Source organism: Coenobita brevimanus, chromosome 81 (assembly GCF_032717465.1).
Source record: "Coenobita brevimanus isolate Jiangsu-jjx chromosome 81, ASM3271746v2, whole genome shotgun sequence".
NCBI classification, from domain to species: Eukaryota; Metazoa; Arthropoda; class Malacostraca; order Decapoda; family Coenobitidae; genus Coenobita; species Coenobita brevimanus.
In genome coordinates this window covers 15069583-15087786 of record NC_137034.1, presented here as the reverse complement: position 1 = coordinate 15087786, position 18204 = coordinate 15069583, and the positions used below count along the sequence as shown (strand labels likewise).

General features: G+C 40.8%; 1 protein-coding gene across 1 annotated transcript; it reads left to right on the top strand.

Annotated features, from left to right (window-relative positions):
• Positions 1-11285: 11285 nt before the first annotated feature.
• LOC145409494 (uncharacterized) lies at positions 11286-12047 on the top strand. The gene has a single exon (XM_080279885.1). It carries the CDS (start codon positions 11286-11288, stop codon positions 12045-12047), a length of 762 nt encoding a protein of 253 aa, XP_080136011.1.
• Positions 12048-18204: the final 6157 nt, after the last annotated feature.

Genomic DNA, 18204 nt, shown 5'->3' with positions numbered 1-18204 from the left:
TGGAGGAGCAAGGTAATAATGACGATGATGATGGAGGAGCAAGGTAATGATGATGATGATGATGGAGGAGCAAGGTAATAATGACGATGATGATGGAGGAGCAAGGTAATGATGATGATGATGGAGGAGCAAGGTAATGATGATTGTCATGATGATAATGACGACATTAACTTAGGCTGCCACGCGATGGCAATCATCCGTCACCCCTCCGTCCTGACTCCAACCTAAAACTTAGTATTTATTGGCATCATAATTCACTCCTGCTTCAGTGTCCGCAGGTTTATTGAGTCTGCCCAGTGTGAGAGGCACGCGGAGGAAGAGGTAGAGGAATGGGATAAGATTTGTCCCCTAAGATGCACATTCACAGACAGGACAGTGATGGAAAGGAGACACGTACACACATACAAATCACGCACACTCAGATACTATACATATTAGAAGCAAATATACGCACATGGACACATGCACACACATACATATTATTTAAACATGCGTTTGTGACTAACTACACACACACACACACAAACACACACACACACACACACACACACACACACACACACACACACACACACACACACACACACACACACACACACACACACACACACACACACACACACACACACACACATCTAATTCACAACTAATAAGGAGTCTCATTAAAGTTTAAGAGTATTCTATCAAATCCCCTCTCACTACAGAACTAGACCACTGTTATTATCTTCGCAGCAGCCAAGTTACTGTGGCTGGTTTAAGGAGAGTGAAGAGTTAAATGCAGTCGTGTGTCTTTACAATAATGAATTTTGTCTCCTGCGGTTTTCATAAACCCTGAACTTCGGTTGGCAGCATTAAAAGTCTGAATTTCCAACCAAAAGTTTGAAATCCAGCCATAGTCCAATTCCTGTGCACTCGACTAAGACCCAGCAGTCCTACGTGTAAAAGATGGCAACATACACCTTCACAGATCACCACCTGAGCGCAATTATCGATCCGTTCAGGCTGAAACACTGAAGGCTTTTGAAACTGAATTTGCGATTTTCCCCTACGTCGATGGGTCTTTGGGTAGATCAGCTTCCAGTGATTTAATGACATTTCAGATCCACAAGCTGTTCCCTGACCCGGCCACGTATCTGCCTCACATCTTTTCCATTACTATTCCACTACTATAACACGAAAGAAAATGAACAGTACGAGCAAACAACTTTCTTCTCAAATGAGTAACATATGATCTTGAGTTTTAAATATCATTCATAATATACAATAAAATGTAATACACTACCCAGAAATGTCAACACGTTTTGACATTGTAGTAATCAGTATGAGTTACGATGAAATAAAACTATTCCAAAGTATGTATAGTTACTGAGCATATAAATAAACTAAATATAATAACAACAACAAAGCAATCACCGTGCAACACTTGGTATGAAATATTATATAACTTGGCAAGAGAACTTACCTCACTGATGGCTGAATACCACGTCAACATGCCCCAGAATTCGGCAGTTTAACAATCTGTAACCAGTGGATTTATATCACTTAAAATCTGAAGTGTAAACAGCCACATGAAATCAGCTATGAACTAAATTTGAGTAAAACTGTAACTGTTAGTGTCACAATACTCCCTTCCAGGTGTAGGGGCCCGAGGCTAGGCTAAAGTAGTTCAGAACAATTAAGGGTCGGTGACTGAGCGCACGCCCCTGATGCCATTACATGACCTAGAAAACTATCAGTTGCCTGTTAGGTTTCAGAGCTTATGGACGCAACATGGTTTAGCCTGAATGGCGTCTTCAGTCGTTACACAACATGGCTATCTGAAAAAAATATCCAGTATCTTTATTACTGCATATAAAATCTAAATGACACTAAATAAAATACCTTGATTGTTAGTGTCATTTGACGCAGTCCACATATCACTGCTTACCATATAGAAAATGCAGTGCAGCTATATGATGAAATGTTGGATGACATACTTTTCAAATGTGTATTTACAACAGAACATGAAATGACCACTTTCTAATCTTTAGTTTAAGTTCTTTGCTCTCTGCTATGCAATTATAACAACAAAAGATGTACAGTACAGCTGAGTTCATTACAAATCTTAATCCTGACCACATTAACCCCTTAACCATGGGGCATCACTTTCGTGACGCTTGGGAGCAAGGGATCATACCGTGGGGCGTCACTTTTGTGATTCTGTGTTATTTTGAATTCGCCCAGGCTTTCACGTGGTGGCTTGTAGCATCTATCAGTACCACCAGTGTCCAGCTCTACTCAGTTCTGCTAATGTCACCTGTACTCTCATCCACTGTTGACAATTTAGCCATTTTTCTCCTGCCCTTGACTGCCCCCCCTCCTTACCTCCCCTCCATTACCCTCTCCTCCCACCTGACCAACTGTGCTGTGCTACACAAATGCTGGACGGATTTTTCCACTCATTTTATCCATGGAAATGTGCCCTTTTCCCTATTCTTATACAAAATAATATATAAAAGCAAGAGAAAAGGTAATTGATACTGCCATACATCTGGAATGGGCTAATTATCACCTGGCAACACCTCACGTGCACTCGTTCTCTAATTTTCCCTGTTTATTTCCCCTTGAAATATGCCGTATGACCTGTTCTCATAATAAGAATACATGTAAGAAAGGAAGGGAGAAGCCTAAGTGATATTTACATTCACCTGGAACGACCTAATCTATTATGTATTGTCTAGATTTCCTGCCAATCATTTCGTAGCCTATATATTAGCAGCTGTCACCACACTGACATTGGCGGCTCTTCACTGCCCCTAGGCAACAACATTCAGTTTACTGTCATCTTTCAAGGTGAAAGCACGTCGGATTCACGCCTGTCCAATTCCGCCACTTTTTAGCCCCATGCAAAGGGCCCTGTGACCTCTACCCCTACTAAACCTCGTGTGGAAAGGGGTAAAGGGCTAAGTGACTGCTGTGGAACGTGAACTGGCTAAATTATCAGTGATAATGATGGACAGTGACTATGATCTTTCTGGTGACTCTACAACAGTGCAAGTGGAAATGTAAATAATGTGTAAATAATGTGTAAACAGCAAGTGAAAGCAATGAATGTAAATATACGTGAACAGTGGAAAATAGTTTTATAAGTTACTACAAGTGACAGTGCATAAGTGTAAATAAAATAGAAATGTAAATAATGTAAATAAAATAGAGAATGTAAATAGAAATGTAAATGAGTAGTAATATAAGAATACGAGTATACTGTATATACTAGGAGTAATGAAAGTAAAAGTTTCATTCTAGCATGTATGAATACTATTAGTTATGAAAGTGAAAGTGACAGATTCGCTCTCAACACTAGTATACAGGACGAGAAAGTGAATGCCTGGAATGAAAATAAACTACTAGTACTGAAAGAAACTTGTAGATAAATACTGTATATAAAAATAAGTGTAATAAAGTACTGGGAATATAAAGGGTGAGTGTGTTTATAAATAATAAATGACAGCTCTGCCTCAGAATATCATCGGGGAACCAGCACGGGAGGAAAGCTCGTATGCGCTCGTAATTTACGTTGCTTCCACAGTGTTTTTTTTTGGGGGGAATATGGATTCCAAACTACTTGAAATTCATAGAATACTGTTTGTAGTTATAACATCAGGCAGTGGTAACCATATTACGGGGTATCGGGAAGTGTATAGTGGAGACTTCGTTACCCAACTTCAGAAGTCTCCACAAGTCCTACGGTACTCGACGAAGGCTCAAAAAACATTCCAGGAGAAAGCTGAAGGTATGTGCCATAAGCATATTTAATTATAATATTCTAGGACTAATAACTGATTTTTGGCAAATATTTTTAGAATGTCTGTTGGAGCGCGAATATCCTAGCGGGACATGCAAGTTGAGCCAAAACAACCCCGCGGTTTAGGGGTTAAAAAAAAAAAACACGCAACTGTACACTATATCATGGAATGAAGAACAATGGCAAGGCCAGAGCCCGGCACAGTGAACTTGCACCTACTGCCAAGAAAGCTAGAAGAAACGAGCTCATCTCACGTGAAACTGCATGTGCTTATCGGTGACACCTTTCTTCAGACAACAAAACTATGACAGCCTGGAGGAGTCATCCTATAACATTTACTATTTACATTTTTCTCCACTATAATCAACTGTTGTGCACGATGGAGTCTTAAATTAAATGGTTCAGACAATGCACACGCAGTGGTGGCACTCCTTGGCACTAAAACCTTAGGAATTGTCCAGTTGGTGTTTTTATGGTACACATGGTGGGACGCATACAACATTGTCACTACAAGCTGTCTCCCCTTACAGTAGTATGTAAATGTTCATGGGTAGAAAGAACAGTTATATCCAGTCGTTAACTAAATAATAAAGTCAAGCTGTTATGTGTGTGTGAGTTTGTTCCATTCTTTCACAAGAACGGTAATAGATGTCACCTAATTCTGTTTGCAGGGAGTGCCAAAAAATGAAAAATAAAAAAGTTGCCATTACATGGTACGCGATGGCGCGAAATTGTCAGATATTGCAACACGCAAAAATATGCGAAAATCGTTTTTTCGACTTTTTGATCAAAATTGGTCATTGTGGGCTTAATAACGGAATGGGAACAAAGATAATGGTATTAGCAAACATTAGGATAGGCCATTAGTTAAGCACTCTCTCGTATAATGGGTAATGAAGAATGTCTCATGCACTGGAAATTAAACCATCTTAATCTTCCTTCCATTGTTTACAACCTATGTATGAATGCCATGCACACCAACATTTTCAGGTAAACTAAGCACTACATTGCACATGTTTCCTGAATATGCTGCTAAACAATAACTAAAAAAAGAACGATGAGAGGTAGTAAGCTGCAATATTTAGGAAAGGAAGAAGACTAAGTTGATAAAATGGGGGGAGAGGAAAAGGGAGAGATGTAGTCAACAGTGGGTGGAAAGGGAATGTGAAATCAATGAAGGTGAGAAGGAAAAGCCTCCTACAGCCGCTCACCTTTGAAATTCCCTCTCCCTGCCTCTTTGTATGAGGCTGGAGAATCAGCATAAGAGACACAACCCTCCTGCCTGCGGTAATGTCCGGATGTGTCTGTACCATACATCTGTCACTTCTCCCAGTCTTTTTGAGGAATCTTCTGGACGTGTAATTTTGAACCCTGTCCTGAATGTTTGCCAGATCTTTTGCAAAGGTTCATTTTATGACAACAATAATAACTTATAAAAAGCCAGGCCCTTCGAGGTGTACTGTAGTAGATGTGACAGTGTTTGTGTTTCTCCTAGTTCTCATGTTTGTAAACAATAAGTGTTACATATTCACACACACACAAAAATTTTAAGTTTAAAACAATGAAAAGGGAGGGTTTTTAGGAAAAAATAGGTTATTAAGGGCAAGGTTATTTGAATCTGAAGTGATCCCTTGCAAACCAACTTGGTTAGCAAAAAAATTAAAAAAAATCTTTAACAACCAAAAATTCAAGAGCAAGAACTCCGAATTACTGTTCTGTCAGATCTGCTTCAGTTACGATAAAATATTCTCTATTTTGTCGTTTTATGTAAACAATTTACCTCGACCTCAATATTTTGAGATAGAATGAAACCAGTGAAGGAACGTTTTTCAAGATCATTTTCGTTAGACCCATGGGCAATGATACTTTTTGATGACTGCACCACTCCCTCCTCCATGACATATCAGGCACCTCCACGTACATAACATGCCTCTCCCCATAAACTCTCATGTTGCCCCACGTACTGTTACTGTTGCCCTACGCACAGTTACTGTTTTTTATTGCTGCTGCTGTTGTTGCTACTGCAAGACCAGGCGCATCTGGACGTGAACCCAATGAACAGCAGGAAACTAGCAACTTTAGCTCGGCGTTTTTAGAATCTTTTGTAGCGGTTACGTTAAGAGACTGTCTGTGTGCATGAAGTGAATCGTTGTACTGTGGTGTGGGGAGGGGGAGGGGAATATATTGCAGTGGTGGCACAGTGGATCATATGTGAGATATATTTTGCGCTGGTACTGAAGCTAGGAACGACTGGTGGCCGCATCGCAGTCAGCATAAGTGTATTCGTGTCTGTCTGGTTTCACGTGGGTTGAATGTCAGGCGGCGTTTCATGATGGCTGCATGGCTGAAGGTTTGTATGACCGTGATGACTATGTGCACATCTATACGTTTGTGAAGTAAAGTGATGTGTAGAACTGAAGGGATACTGTTAAGGCTTCCTGTGTAATGTTGGGAAGCTGTTTGATGTTTTGCCTTTGTGTTGATGGGTGATGCATCATAAAATTACATGGGGTGTAGAGATGAAACAATGAAATGTGAAACTTACGTATCCATGTGATCTATGAAAGTATTATTCTCTAGATGCAAATGACTCGTATCTGTGTTTTTTATGGCAACCCGTTGTTACTCTTAGGTCTTTCTCCCTCTCTCTCTCTCTCATGACGTCATCTGCAGTAATCTAGTGCATCTCAGTCTCCACCCAGCACACGTGACTAAACAACCCAACCACAGCGTGAAGACTATATCAAGATGCAACTCTTTATAGTAATATACTGCACACTGGGTGGACCTAATTCTGTCTAACCTACTATAAAGAAACCTAACCATAACCTACTTAAACAAGCTTAATCTAATCTAAGCTTATAAGTGACAAACATCCAAAGTACCGTAACATCCAAAGTATCTTAAGCTAACATAACTGAATGTTATGTTGACATAATTTACCAGATTTAAGTGAAATGAACCAGTCCATACCTAACCTTAACTACTTCATCTTAACCTATTCTCATCATAACTGACTCAGCGTAAGCAAGACGAAAGAAACCTTAGTAAATCTATTCATAGTCGTGTTCATATATATATATATATATACTGCACACTGGGTGCCTTCTTCTAAGTGCTTTATTTTCAAACACCAAGAATTTATTTTCCATAGTCACTGTGCTGTACCAACACTCGTGTCCATATATATATATATATATATATATATATATATATATATATATATATATATATATATATATATATATATATATATATATATATATCTTTGATAAATAATGTAGTTATAATCCCGGAATATTAAGAAAAATGCATCATTGAAAAGCTGTCAACAGAGTGCTCTGTGTAATGATCACACACACACACACACACACACACACGGTTATATTTTATGTACTATATTCAAAAGTATGTAACATACTTTAAACAATGAGACAGACAGACAGACAGACAGACAGACAGAGGTGTTTACGCAATAACTGATGCCTTTATTGTTTTAGCGACGACCTGCAACCAGGCCTGATCTCTGTCTATGTTCATGGGAAACAGTTGAATAAAGAAGTGATATATTTGCCTTAAAATCCTGTGCATGCCTTACGGCGTCAGTATTATGACATTTTTTTCCCCCCCCACTCCACGCCGTGTGCGAGGAGACAATGCACATCCATTTTCTAGGAGGAGGAGGAGGAGGAGGAGGAGGAGAACAGAGGAGGTTTATAAAGAAAGCACTGACAGGCGTCCCTTAAATGAGAACTGTTTTAGGGCAAACTATGTAGTTGTTATATACATTTTTTAAAGGCTAGTATTTTTTTTGTGCTGGCTGTAAGCCTCTACGTTTCATGGAGTTGCGTGCTGTAGACGGGGCTACATAGTTTTTTTTTTTTCTACCGCCTGATATAGCAATTTATGGCAGTGATTCTTATATAATCTCAACGAAACTGCGAAACACTACATTTTGCCGAAATAAGCATTAAAACTGATTAATTAGTCCCGGTACGTGAAATGAGTTTTTTAAGAGGAGCCTGTGGAATCACATGGAGAGACAGGCTGACAAATGAGGATATAAAGGAGCGTTGTGGTGTGGATTTGGATGTGATAGGAAGCGTTAGGAGGAATACACTGAGGTGGTTTGGCCATGTGGAGAGGATGGAGGGTGAAAGACTAACGAAGAGAGTGTATGTGAGTGAGGTGGAGGGGGGAAGAGGGAGGGGGAGGCCGAGGATGAGATGGAGGGATGGGGTGGAGAGGTATATGAGAGAGGGGTGTGTGAGTTGGGAGCGGGGCAGTGAAATGGCGGGAGACAGGGCGACGTGGAGGCGATTTGTTTGTGACCACCCCGAACGGGATTGAGGCGTCTGGCAATAGATAGATAGATAGATAGACGTTCATCGACCATGAGATGTAGAGGCCAAACGTTACAATGTGAGGTTGTTTATAATTATGTAATTATGTTGAACAAGAGTCATGGAGTTGGTCAACCAAACATTAGTGGGAGCTATTTTCTTTATGTGGAAAAGATATGCATTTGCCATGTCCGTTTTTTTTTTTTTTTTTCCATACATGATTTTTTTTCTGTGAAACATCAAGGTTCGGTTTACACTTAGTTTTTACCACTATATCGTGTTTATTGTAGTCTGGTTGGTCGTACCTGACAGATGTGCGTCTAATTTAAGCCAATTTACTTATTTAATGGAAGATAATACTACATGCATACATAATTTTCCTTTTTCTTTCCCTGCTAGCATCACATATCACAATACATTTATATCTGCTCCACATGCGATATGGAGAGGAAGTAGTTTTGTGACTGATGACAATACACCAATTTTAACACCTGCCATTACATATGCCAAACAATTCCTCCGTTTATACCCATTAGCAGCAGCAGCAGCAGCAGTGGTAGCAGCAGCAGCAACAGCAGCAGCAGTGGTAGCAGCAGCAGCAGTGGTAGCAGCAGCAGCAGCAGCAGCAGCAGTGGTAGCAGCAGCAGCAGCAGCAGCAGCAGCAGCAGCAGTAGTAGTAGTTGTTGTTGTTTTGTTGTTTAAGTCCAAGGTCCATCTGAATGTGAACCCAATGGATTGCACGTTGGAAATGTACCTCTCCTGCAGTCCACCATCCCCCTTTCAGTGGGAAGGGAGGGCAGCTCCATCACCCGGCTATATCAGTGCCTCCTCGTGAAGGCTTCCCTCTCCACCACCATCCCAATATCTACACCTCGTACTTCTACCCTTGCCACCCTCAGTGTCACCACCTGCTTCATGTGCCATCACAATTACCATCAATTTTTATCATCTCCCCCTAATTGTCAACACTTACTACTCCCCTTACCACCCTCCTGTGCTGGAGAAGGACGCCTTCTCGTGGTGGCATTGATATAATTGAGCTCCTCCACTACCTGGTTATACAAACGTCCCTCAGCTCCCTCTTTATCCCATTAAAGCAGGATGGTGGATTGCAGAAAGAGGGCAGCTTCATTCTGCAGTTCTCTGGGTTCACACTGATATGAATCTGGGGCAACAACGATACCACTGTGTCTACCACCAGAATCTACAGACTCTGCCACCGTTGTCACCCTGGCCACCCCTGCCATCACACCAGCACACCCCGCCCCACCCTGCCGCATTGCACAATATCCACCACACTTGCTGATGTGACACATCCAGGCCTTTTCAGTTTGTGTGTTCATATCTGGCACCATCAGTTTCTGCACAGCGGGTGTCACTGATATCCAAGAAAGAGAAAGACAGAAAGGGGAGACAGGGAAAGGAGGAAAATTATGTTAACATGAGAGCATTAGACTGATACACAGATCACATAATCCTCAGCAATCTTTCTAGGTGCTGCAGTCTTAATATTAAATGATATATGCCTCTGTATTCAAAACTATGAGAGAGAGAGAGAGAGAGAGAGACCGAAGTAATAGTGGCACCATAGACCATCTATCTTTAGTCCTGAAAGAAATATTCTTTGCTTGGAAGCGTTTATTGGCAGACACCTCACAACAGACAGCCACTCCACCATTCCTCCTCCACCACCCCCTCCACATCTTTTCCACCAGCTTCTCCACCCTTTCTCCACGAGCTCTCTCAATTCCTCCTCCAAGAATCCCTCCACCCTTCCTTTTCCATCATTCCCTTCACTCCTCATTCTCCTCCGCCTCCTCCAGCTTCTCCATCCCTCCCTCACCAGTGTCTCCTCCACCACTGCTCTTTCACCATTCCTTCCACCCCTCCTCCTCCACTAGCCAGTTCATCCCTTCACCACAAGTCTCTCCATTCCTCCACCCCTCCTCTTCCACCATCCTCTCTACCCTTTCTCCTCCACCAGCCTCTCCACCCCTCCTCCCCACCTTCTACCGTACACTCCCTGACATTCTTTTAGCCTCAGTCGTCTCATATTTCATATTTAATTCTCGTTTTCTTGGTAGGCTCTTCTTTATTTTCCCTTTCCTTCAACGTCACTAATCCCTCTTTTTATGTCTCACAATTGAGGGTATCCATCACTTAACAATCCCTTCAGCACGATGAGGTCATATGTGTGTTAGTTACCGTATCTCTGAATCATTAAAAGATCCCGATATATAAGATGTTACAGTTCACTAACTAAATCCAATGAGACAGGCGCTGTGGAAGTGATCTAACCAGCAAAAAGAAATGTACAGCCCCATCCACAGTAGAAGAATATACAGATCCTGAAAACTCCCACCAAAGGCAAATAATACCACAGTCTGATCTAAAATGATTTTCGCAAAAATACCACAGATAGCCCTAAAATCGGTCTCTGCAGCATCTTTCGTTAAAACCTCCTCCTCCTCCTTCTCTCTCTCTCTCTCTCTCTCTCTCTCTCTCTCTCTCTCTCTCTCTCTCTCTCTCTCTTTCACAATACAACAGTTGCTCTAAAACTGGTCTCTGCAACCACACGTCGTTAGAACCTCCTCCTCTCCTCCTTCTCGAGACAAACCGTGCCATGCCCGTCCACAAAAAGCTGTAGAGTGGGGAGAAGCTGTCCTGCCCAAGAGCATATAATTCATTTTGATAAATAAGTAAATTCTGTATTCAAACATACCAAATTATGGTATTCTCTGTTCTGGGATGAATATATGTGTATTGAGAACATACCACAACATCGATAATGCTCGTAACAATGGTGTAAGCTGTACCTTATTAATTTTATGATGAGATAATATTTTTAAAGTCAACCCACACCCCACTGACCGGGTCAATGTTGTTGGTGTGTATGGAGGTCAGAGGTAAACAACAGGCTGACTGAGCTCAAGTTTTTTCGCCATTCTGTGGACTTCTGAAGGCTCCCGGAGACACCAGACTGCAACCTTCGGTACATGAATGCAGTAAGGCCACAACGATCCACTTATTTCACTTTGGAGCGATTGTAGAAGATAGAAATAGTCTTAAGAATAAGGCGACCACTGGACAAATTCTCCCTCAAATCGCCAAATCCTGTCCGCGCATGCGCATTAGAAGTCTGACGTCACAGCGTCACTATGGCAACCAAGCAGCTGTCAGATCTACGTAAACTTCAGCGTAACCATTTGGCCAAGATCAACAAGGATGATTTAATTGACTCCATTTTATCATCTAACACAGAGGACGGTGAACTGTCGAAGATTAATAAGAGACTGGACGATGTTATGAATGAGGTGAAACTACTGAGAGACATGATTACCTCCCCTGATAGCATACTGAACAAAAACTACACTGAACTCAAGGCTCGGGTCGACAGGCAGGCTGAGATAATGGTGAAGCAACAGCAGTTCTTAGAAGTACTGGACCGAAAGGAGAGAGAGTCGAACATCGTTATTCTCGGCGTGCCTGATGAAAACGAGGCATTGGACGGTGCCACGACAGATGAGGACAAAATCGGCAAGATTTGGTCCCAAATTGGTGTAGCAGGTGTGGGTGGAACACATCGTCGGCTGGGAAACAACACTTCATCTGGCACCAGGCGCCGCCCTATTTTGTTCACTTTGGCTGATAAGAATCAACGCAGTCTCATCTTGGACAATGCCAGCTGCCTTAAAACCTCTGGGAGTGATTTCAACAGGATTTACGTCAAGAGGGATGTCCACCCGAGTGTCAGGCGGGAGTGGAAGCGACTACGTGAAGCAGAGATGACAGAGAAGGCTCGACTGGAGAATGCAGGATGCACGATTCGTCTTGATACTCGAGAACGGAAGCTGTATAGGGATGCAGATGTAATTGATAGCTGGAACCCTCAGTCTTTTTTCGATCACCACAGCAAGTAAGGAAAATAAGCATACTGTCGTGGAATATAGGTGGAGTGCGCACAAAGTTAGAAAAAACAAATGTGCAGCAGATGCTACATAATTATGATGTGATTAGTATTAATGAGGTTAAGACGTCTATGTCAGTGTCATTCCCCGGATATGTGACTTATAGGAGTAAGGTAGTTGGTTCAGCGGAACAGGGTGGAACGGTTGTCTGTATTAAGAACTGGTTATCTACGTTGGTATTTGATGTCGACACAAGCATTGGAGATCAAGTCTGGATGCAGTTTCGTAACACTGAGGATGTGTTGTTTGGTTTCTGTTACATTCCTCCATGTGACTCCCCGTATTACTCCCACGATTTATTTTCCTCAATCCAAGTAAAAGTAAATTCTAGGTACATGTATAAAGGATACATCATAATTGGTGACATGAATGCTAGATTTGGGAAAGGTGTGAGGCAATTATTGTCGATAGCGGAGATACCTAATGTAAATGATATGTCATACCCAGTGATTCACGATGATGTAAACAGGGCTAACGATAACGCTGAATTGTTGTGTTCTATATGTATTGATAACAGATTGGTTGTCATTAATAACCTCATGTATGCTGACAAACATTTTCCTGGTGATAAAACATATCGGAGACGCGGCACCTGGGTTTCGGAGGTGGATACATGTGTGGCGTCACCGTCTCTGATAGACTATATGAGTGATTTTTCTGTGTTAAGGCGGGGTGACCTCCCTTCCGATCATGCCCCCATTACAGTAACAGTTACGTGTTCAGGCGTAGATTTGGACAGTCTCATGACGAGGGCGGGGTCGCTAGGGGATCACGCAGCCCTTCATGGAAATGCTGGCAAGACTTGTTTAATGAGAAAGTCACTCAGATTTAACAGAATCAACAAAGAAGCATTTGTGAATAATATTATGCAAAGAGTACCTAATGAAGATTATGTAAATGTTGATGCTTTTGAGAAGTGCATCACTGACGCTTTATACTAGTGTGCGGAGGACAATGTAGGCAGGGTAGACAGAGCAGTAGAGATAGGTTGTGACAATCTTGGTAGGTGGGAGAGGCTGCTGGATGACGCTGATGACGCAAGAGTGTGGAGAGCAATTGATTGGAAAGGAGACTTTAACATGGACAGACCTGATGAAATCTTGTGCCCCAGTGATGAGGATTTTAAATTCCATTTTGAGTCTGTGCTGAACAGAGAGGATGTGAACAATGAGGTTGTAGATGAGGTGACAACTGATGTCACTATCCCCGTACTGGATGAGTCCATCTCGCCCGCACAGGTGCACCAACAAGTAAAGAAAATAAAGCCTGATAAAGCGTGTGGGCCAGACGGGCTCCCCCCGGGTGTGTTGACTCTACTCCCAGCGCAGTGGATACTTGCTATTACAACGTTATTTAACAATGTGTTTTTCTCTGGTTTGTATCCTAGCTCATGGAAGAGGGCAAAAATGTTTACTATTTTTAAGAAGGGAAACAGAGGAGACCCTAATAATTATAGGGGAATCAGTGTCATAAATTGCATAGCTAAACTATATGACATGGTGTTATGTGAACGGTTAGGAGGATGGTTTAGTCCTTTCAGGGAACAGGCAGGAGCGCAAAAGAACCGCGGTTGTACGGAACATATAGTTACTTTGCGCCTCCTTATTGATACTGCAAAGAGAAAGAAACTAAAATTTTTTGTAACATTTATAGATTTTTCTAAGGTGTATGATTTAGTTCCGAGACGAAAGTTGTTTTCAGTTCTAAAGAGGTTAGGTTGTGGCGTGGTGATGTTAGCAGCAATAGCAGCGATGTACCGGGTAACGGAGAGTATTGTGGGCGCTGCCGTCATGACTGCTACAGTAGGTGTTAGGCAAGGATCTCCGACCTCATGCCTCTTATTTATACTCTTTGTCAATGAATTGATAAAGGTAATGAAGGAGAAATGTCACCCAGAAGGATTTCTGCAATGGTTACACATCCTAGTCATGATGGACGATACTGTGTTGCTTTCAACAAGCAGAGATAGCATGATACGGAAACTAGAGATAACATACCAATACTGTCAAGATTATGGGATGATGATAAACAGTAGTAAGACTAAATTTTTTGTGATAAATGGCGAGGATGGAGACGCGGAGCCGATCTACGTGGGGGACATGGTTATTGAGCAATGTTCTAGTTACGTGTACTTAGGTTCACCCTTCACGAGTGATGGCTCCGTGTCCTCAGCCGTTCAGCTGCATGCAAAAAACAAGCTATGTCATGTTTTGAAATATGTGTCTTTTGTAAATAAGAATAATGATGTCCCGTTTATTGTAAAAAGGAGAGTGTTCGATGCAGACTTGATCTCATCCCTAATGTACGGTTGTGAGTCATGGGTTGGTGGTGACGTTAAACCCGTCATTAAACTTTACAACTGGGCATTGAAACAATTGTTGGGAGTGAGAAGGTCGACATCCAAATTTGTGTGCTATGCTGAGGCGGGCTATCCGACACCTCAGGACTTTATTAAGTGGTCCCAACACAAGTTTTTTCATAGAATGTGGTTAGAGAGATCTGTTATGCATGACGATCCCCTGTCACTTGCCATCAGAATTACCACTGATGCAAGGATGCACACAGGGAAAATTGTTAAGGAGTTCATTCAGAACGAAGTGTCCGGCAAATCTTCCTTAATTGTTAATGTTCACAATATGATTACAGACTCAGTTGCATCTAGGTGTCGTGTTTATAGAGAAATTAATCCTGATTTTGTATTCCATGACATATATAAAACAAAACACTTGGTCAGAGAGTCACATCGTATGTCATTCACAAGATTCCGTGTGTGTGGCCATAGCTTGGCGGTGGAGACTGGAAGGTGGAACAGGAGGGGGCGTGGTAGTCTTCCCATTGAGGAGAGATTATGTATCTGTGGTCTTATTCAAACAGAGAGACATGTGGTAGAGATGTGCCCTTTAACAGAGGATATCAGAGAACAATATAATTTTAGGAGAATGGCGCATCTTTTCGGAGAAGCCTTTACTCCTGAAAAAACATGCAAAGTAATTCATGATATCTTAATGGTGTATCATTAACGTTTGTCAGCTGATTCATCATTTGTTTTGTTATTGTAATTGCTTAGATACCGGTAAGTCTTTTGGCTGTATTTTGATGAATTATTTTGTGGACTATGGCTGTTTAGTATTGTAAATTTGTTATAATCTTTTGTACAAATTATATACATATATGTTTTTGTGACTGTGTATATGAGAATATATTGTAAGCTGTGGTCAATAAACTATCTATCTATCTATCTACCTATCTATAGCCCGGCCTGCACTATAGGTGCAGAAAATTTTAAACGAACGAAAGAACGAACAAACCTACAAACTGATTCACCTACTTTCCCTCTCCTTCATCATCCCGACAATAAGCTTTAGTTCTCTCTAGTATATTTTATCTATTTATCTACCCAGTCAGGTATCGCCTATATTTCTCTCTGTATCTATCTACCATTCTGTCTGTTCCTATCTATCTGTTTCTACCTACCTATCTAACTGTATCTATCTACCTATCTATTCCCATCTATCTACCTATACAGTACTTACTTACCTACATATCTATCCACCTGTGTGTATCAATATCTATCTGTCTATACCTGCCTATCTACCTATCATCTGTTTATCTACCTATCTATCTATTGACATGTTCCTGGGTAGATGTATCACACATTCTTCTTAGAGTCAGTGGATGTAACAATGTTCCCACCAAGCTAGTAAGAACTGCATCCTTGTAAAGCAAACAAACATATCGTTACAAAAATGTACTATCTATCTATACATCTATCTATCTATCTATCTATCTATCTATATCTCTATCTATCTATCTATCTATCTATCTATCTATCTATATATATATATATATATATATATATATATATATATATATCTATCTATCTATCTATCTATCTATCTATCTATCTATATATATATATATATATATATATATATATATATATATATATATATATCCACCAAACTAGTAAGAACTGCATCCTTGTAAAGCAAACAAACATATCGTTACAATAATGTACTCTCTCTCTCTCTCTCTCTCTCTCTATCTATCTATCTATCTATCTATATATATATATATATATATATATATATATATATATATATATATATATATATATATATATATATATATATACATACAGGATGGAAGTAATGCGAGTATAAGTGGCTGGGGAATGGCTGGGAGAAAGAGGGAGGTGAGAAGACAGGAAGAAATCAGTAGGATAGAAGTTGTGGAAGCAATGAGAAAGTTAAATTGGGGAAAGACCCAGGATTTGATGGAGTGTGTGGTGAAATGCTGAAGCATGGGGGAGAGATAGTAGTAGAATGGATGTGGAAGATGTGCAGATTGGCCTGGGAGGAAGGTAGAGTCCCGGAAGATTAGAAGTCAGGTATAATTATTCCCTTGTACAAAGGAAAAGGGGAAAAAGAAGTGTGTGGTAATCATAGGGGCATTTGTCTTCTTAGTATAATAGGAAAAGTCTATGGTAGGATACTTATTGACAGAGTTAGAGAACGAACAGAGTAGTTGGAGAAGAACAGGGAGGCTTTAGGAAGGGAAGAGGTTGTGTAGATCAGATATTCATTCATAGATCTTTAGTGGAAAAGTTTCTAGAGAAGGGAAAGAAGTTGTATGCGGCTTTCATGGATTTGGAGAAAGCATATGACAGGGTGAAGAGACAAGGATTGTGCAAAGTATTAATAAAATATGGAATAGATTGGAAGTTGTTGAATGCTATGAAGAGTATGTTTGATGGTGCTAAGGCTGCCGTGCGTGTGGATGGTGAACTAAGTGAATTTTTCTCTTTGAAGGTTGGGTTGAAACAAGGATGTGTCATGTCTCCATGGTTGTTCAATCTGTACATGGATGGGGTAATAAAAGAGGTACAAGGTAGGGTAGTGGATGTTGGAGTGGCCCTGGTGAGAGAGGATAGTGTTTGGAAACTCCCTGTACTGTTGTTTGCAGATGATATTGTGTTGTTGAGTGAAGACGAAGGGGAGCTGCAAGGCTTGGTGGATGAGTTTGGGAGAGTGTGTAAGAAACGGAATCTAAAGGTGAATGTAGGGAAGAGTAAAGACGGTCTTTGAGAGAGGTGAAGTCAGTGAATGTACAGCGAGGTTGGATGGTGAGGAATCGGAAAATGTGAGTACGTTTAAGTACTTGGGTAGCGTGATGAGTAAGGATGGAGGTTTGGAGGGTGAAGTGCTTGAAAGGGTACAGCAGGGAAGAAAGGTTGCTGGTTCTTTGAAAGCAGTGATAAGAAACAGGGAAGTGAGCATGGAAGTGAAAAAGTTCCTACATGACAGTATTGTGATACCAGCTCTAACGTATGGAAGTGAAGCTTGGACGTTATTGGAAGGACACAAGTCAAGAGTGAGAGCAGTGGAAATGAGTTATTTAAAAGGAGCCTGTGGAGTCACATGGAGAGACAGGCTGACGAATGAGGATATAAAGGAGCGTTGTGGTGTGGATATGGATGTGATAGGAAGCGTTATGAGGAACACACTGAGGTGGTTTGGCCACGTGGAGAGGATGGAGGGTGAGAGACTGACGAAGAGAGTGTATGTGAGTGAGGTGGAGGGGGGAAGAGGGAGGGGGAGGCCGAGGATGAGATGGAGGGATGGGGTGGAGAGGTATATGAGAGAGGGGGTGTGAGTTGAGAGCAGGGCAGTGAATTGGCGGGGGAAAGGGCGACTTGGAGGCGATTTGTTTGTGGCCACCCCAAACGGGATTGAGGCGTCTGGCAATGTATATATATATATATATATATATATATATATATATATATATATATATATATATATATATATATATATATATATATATATATATATATATATATATATATATATATATATATATATATATATATATATATATATATATATATATATATATATATATATATATATATATATATATATATATATATATATATATATATATATATATATATATATATATATATATACCTATCTATCTATATACCTAGGCTGCTATCTATCTATCTATCTATATACCTATCTATCTATATACCGAGGCTGCTGTGTGTGTGTGTGTGTGTGTGTGTGTGTGTGTGTGTGTGTGTGTGAGTAAACAACCCATCACA

Coding starts and splice junctions, on each gene's coding strand:
- LOC145409494 (XM_080279885.1), top strand. CDS start 11,286: ATGGCAACCAAGCAGCTGTCAGATCTACGTAAACTTCAGCGTAACCAT.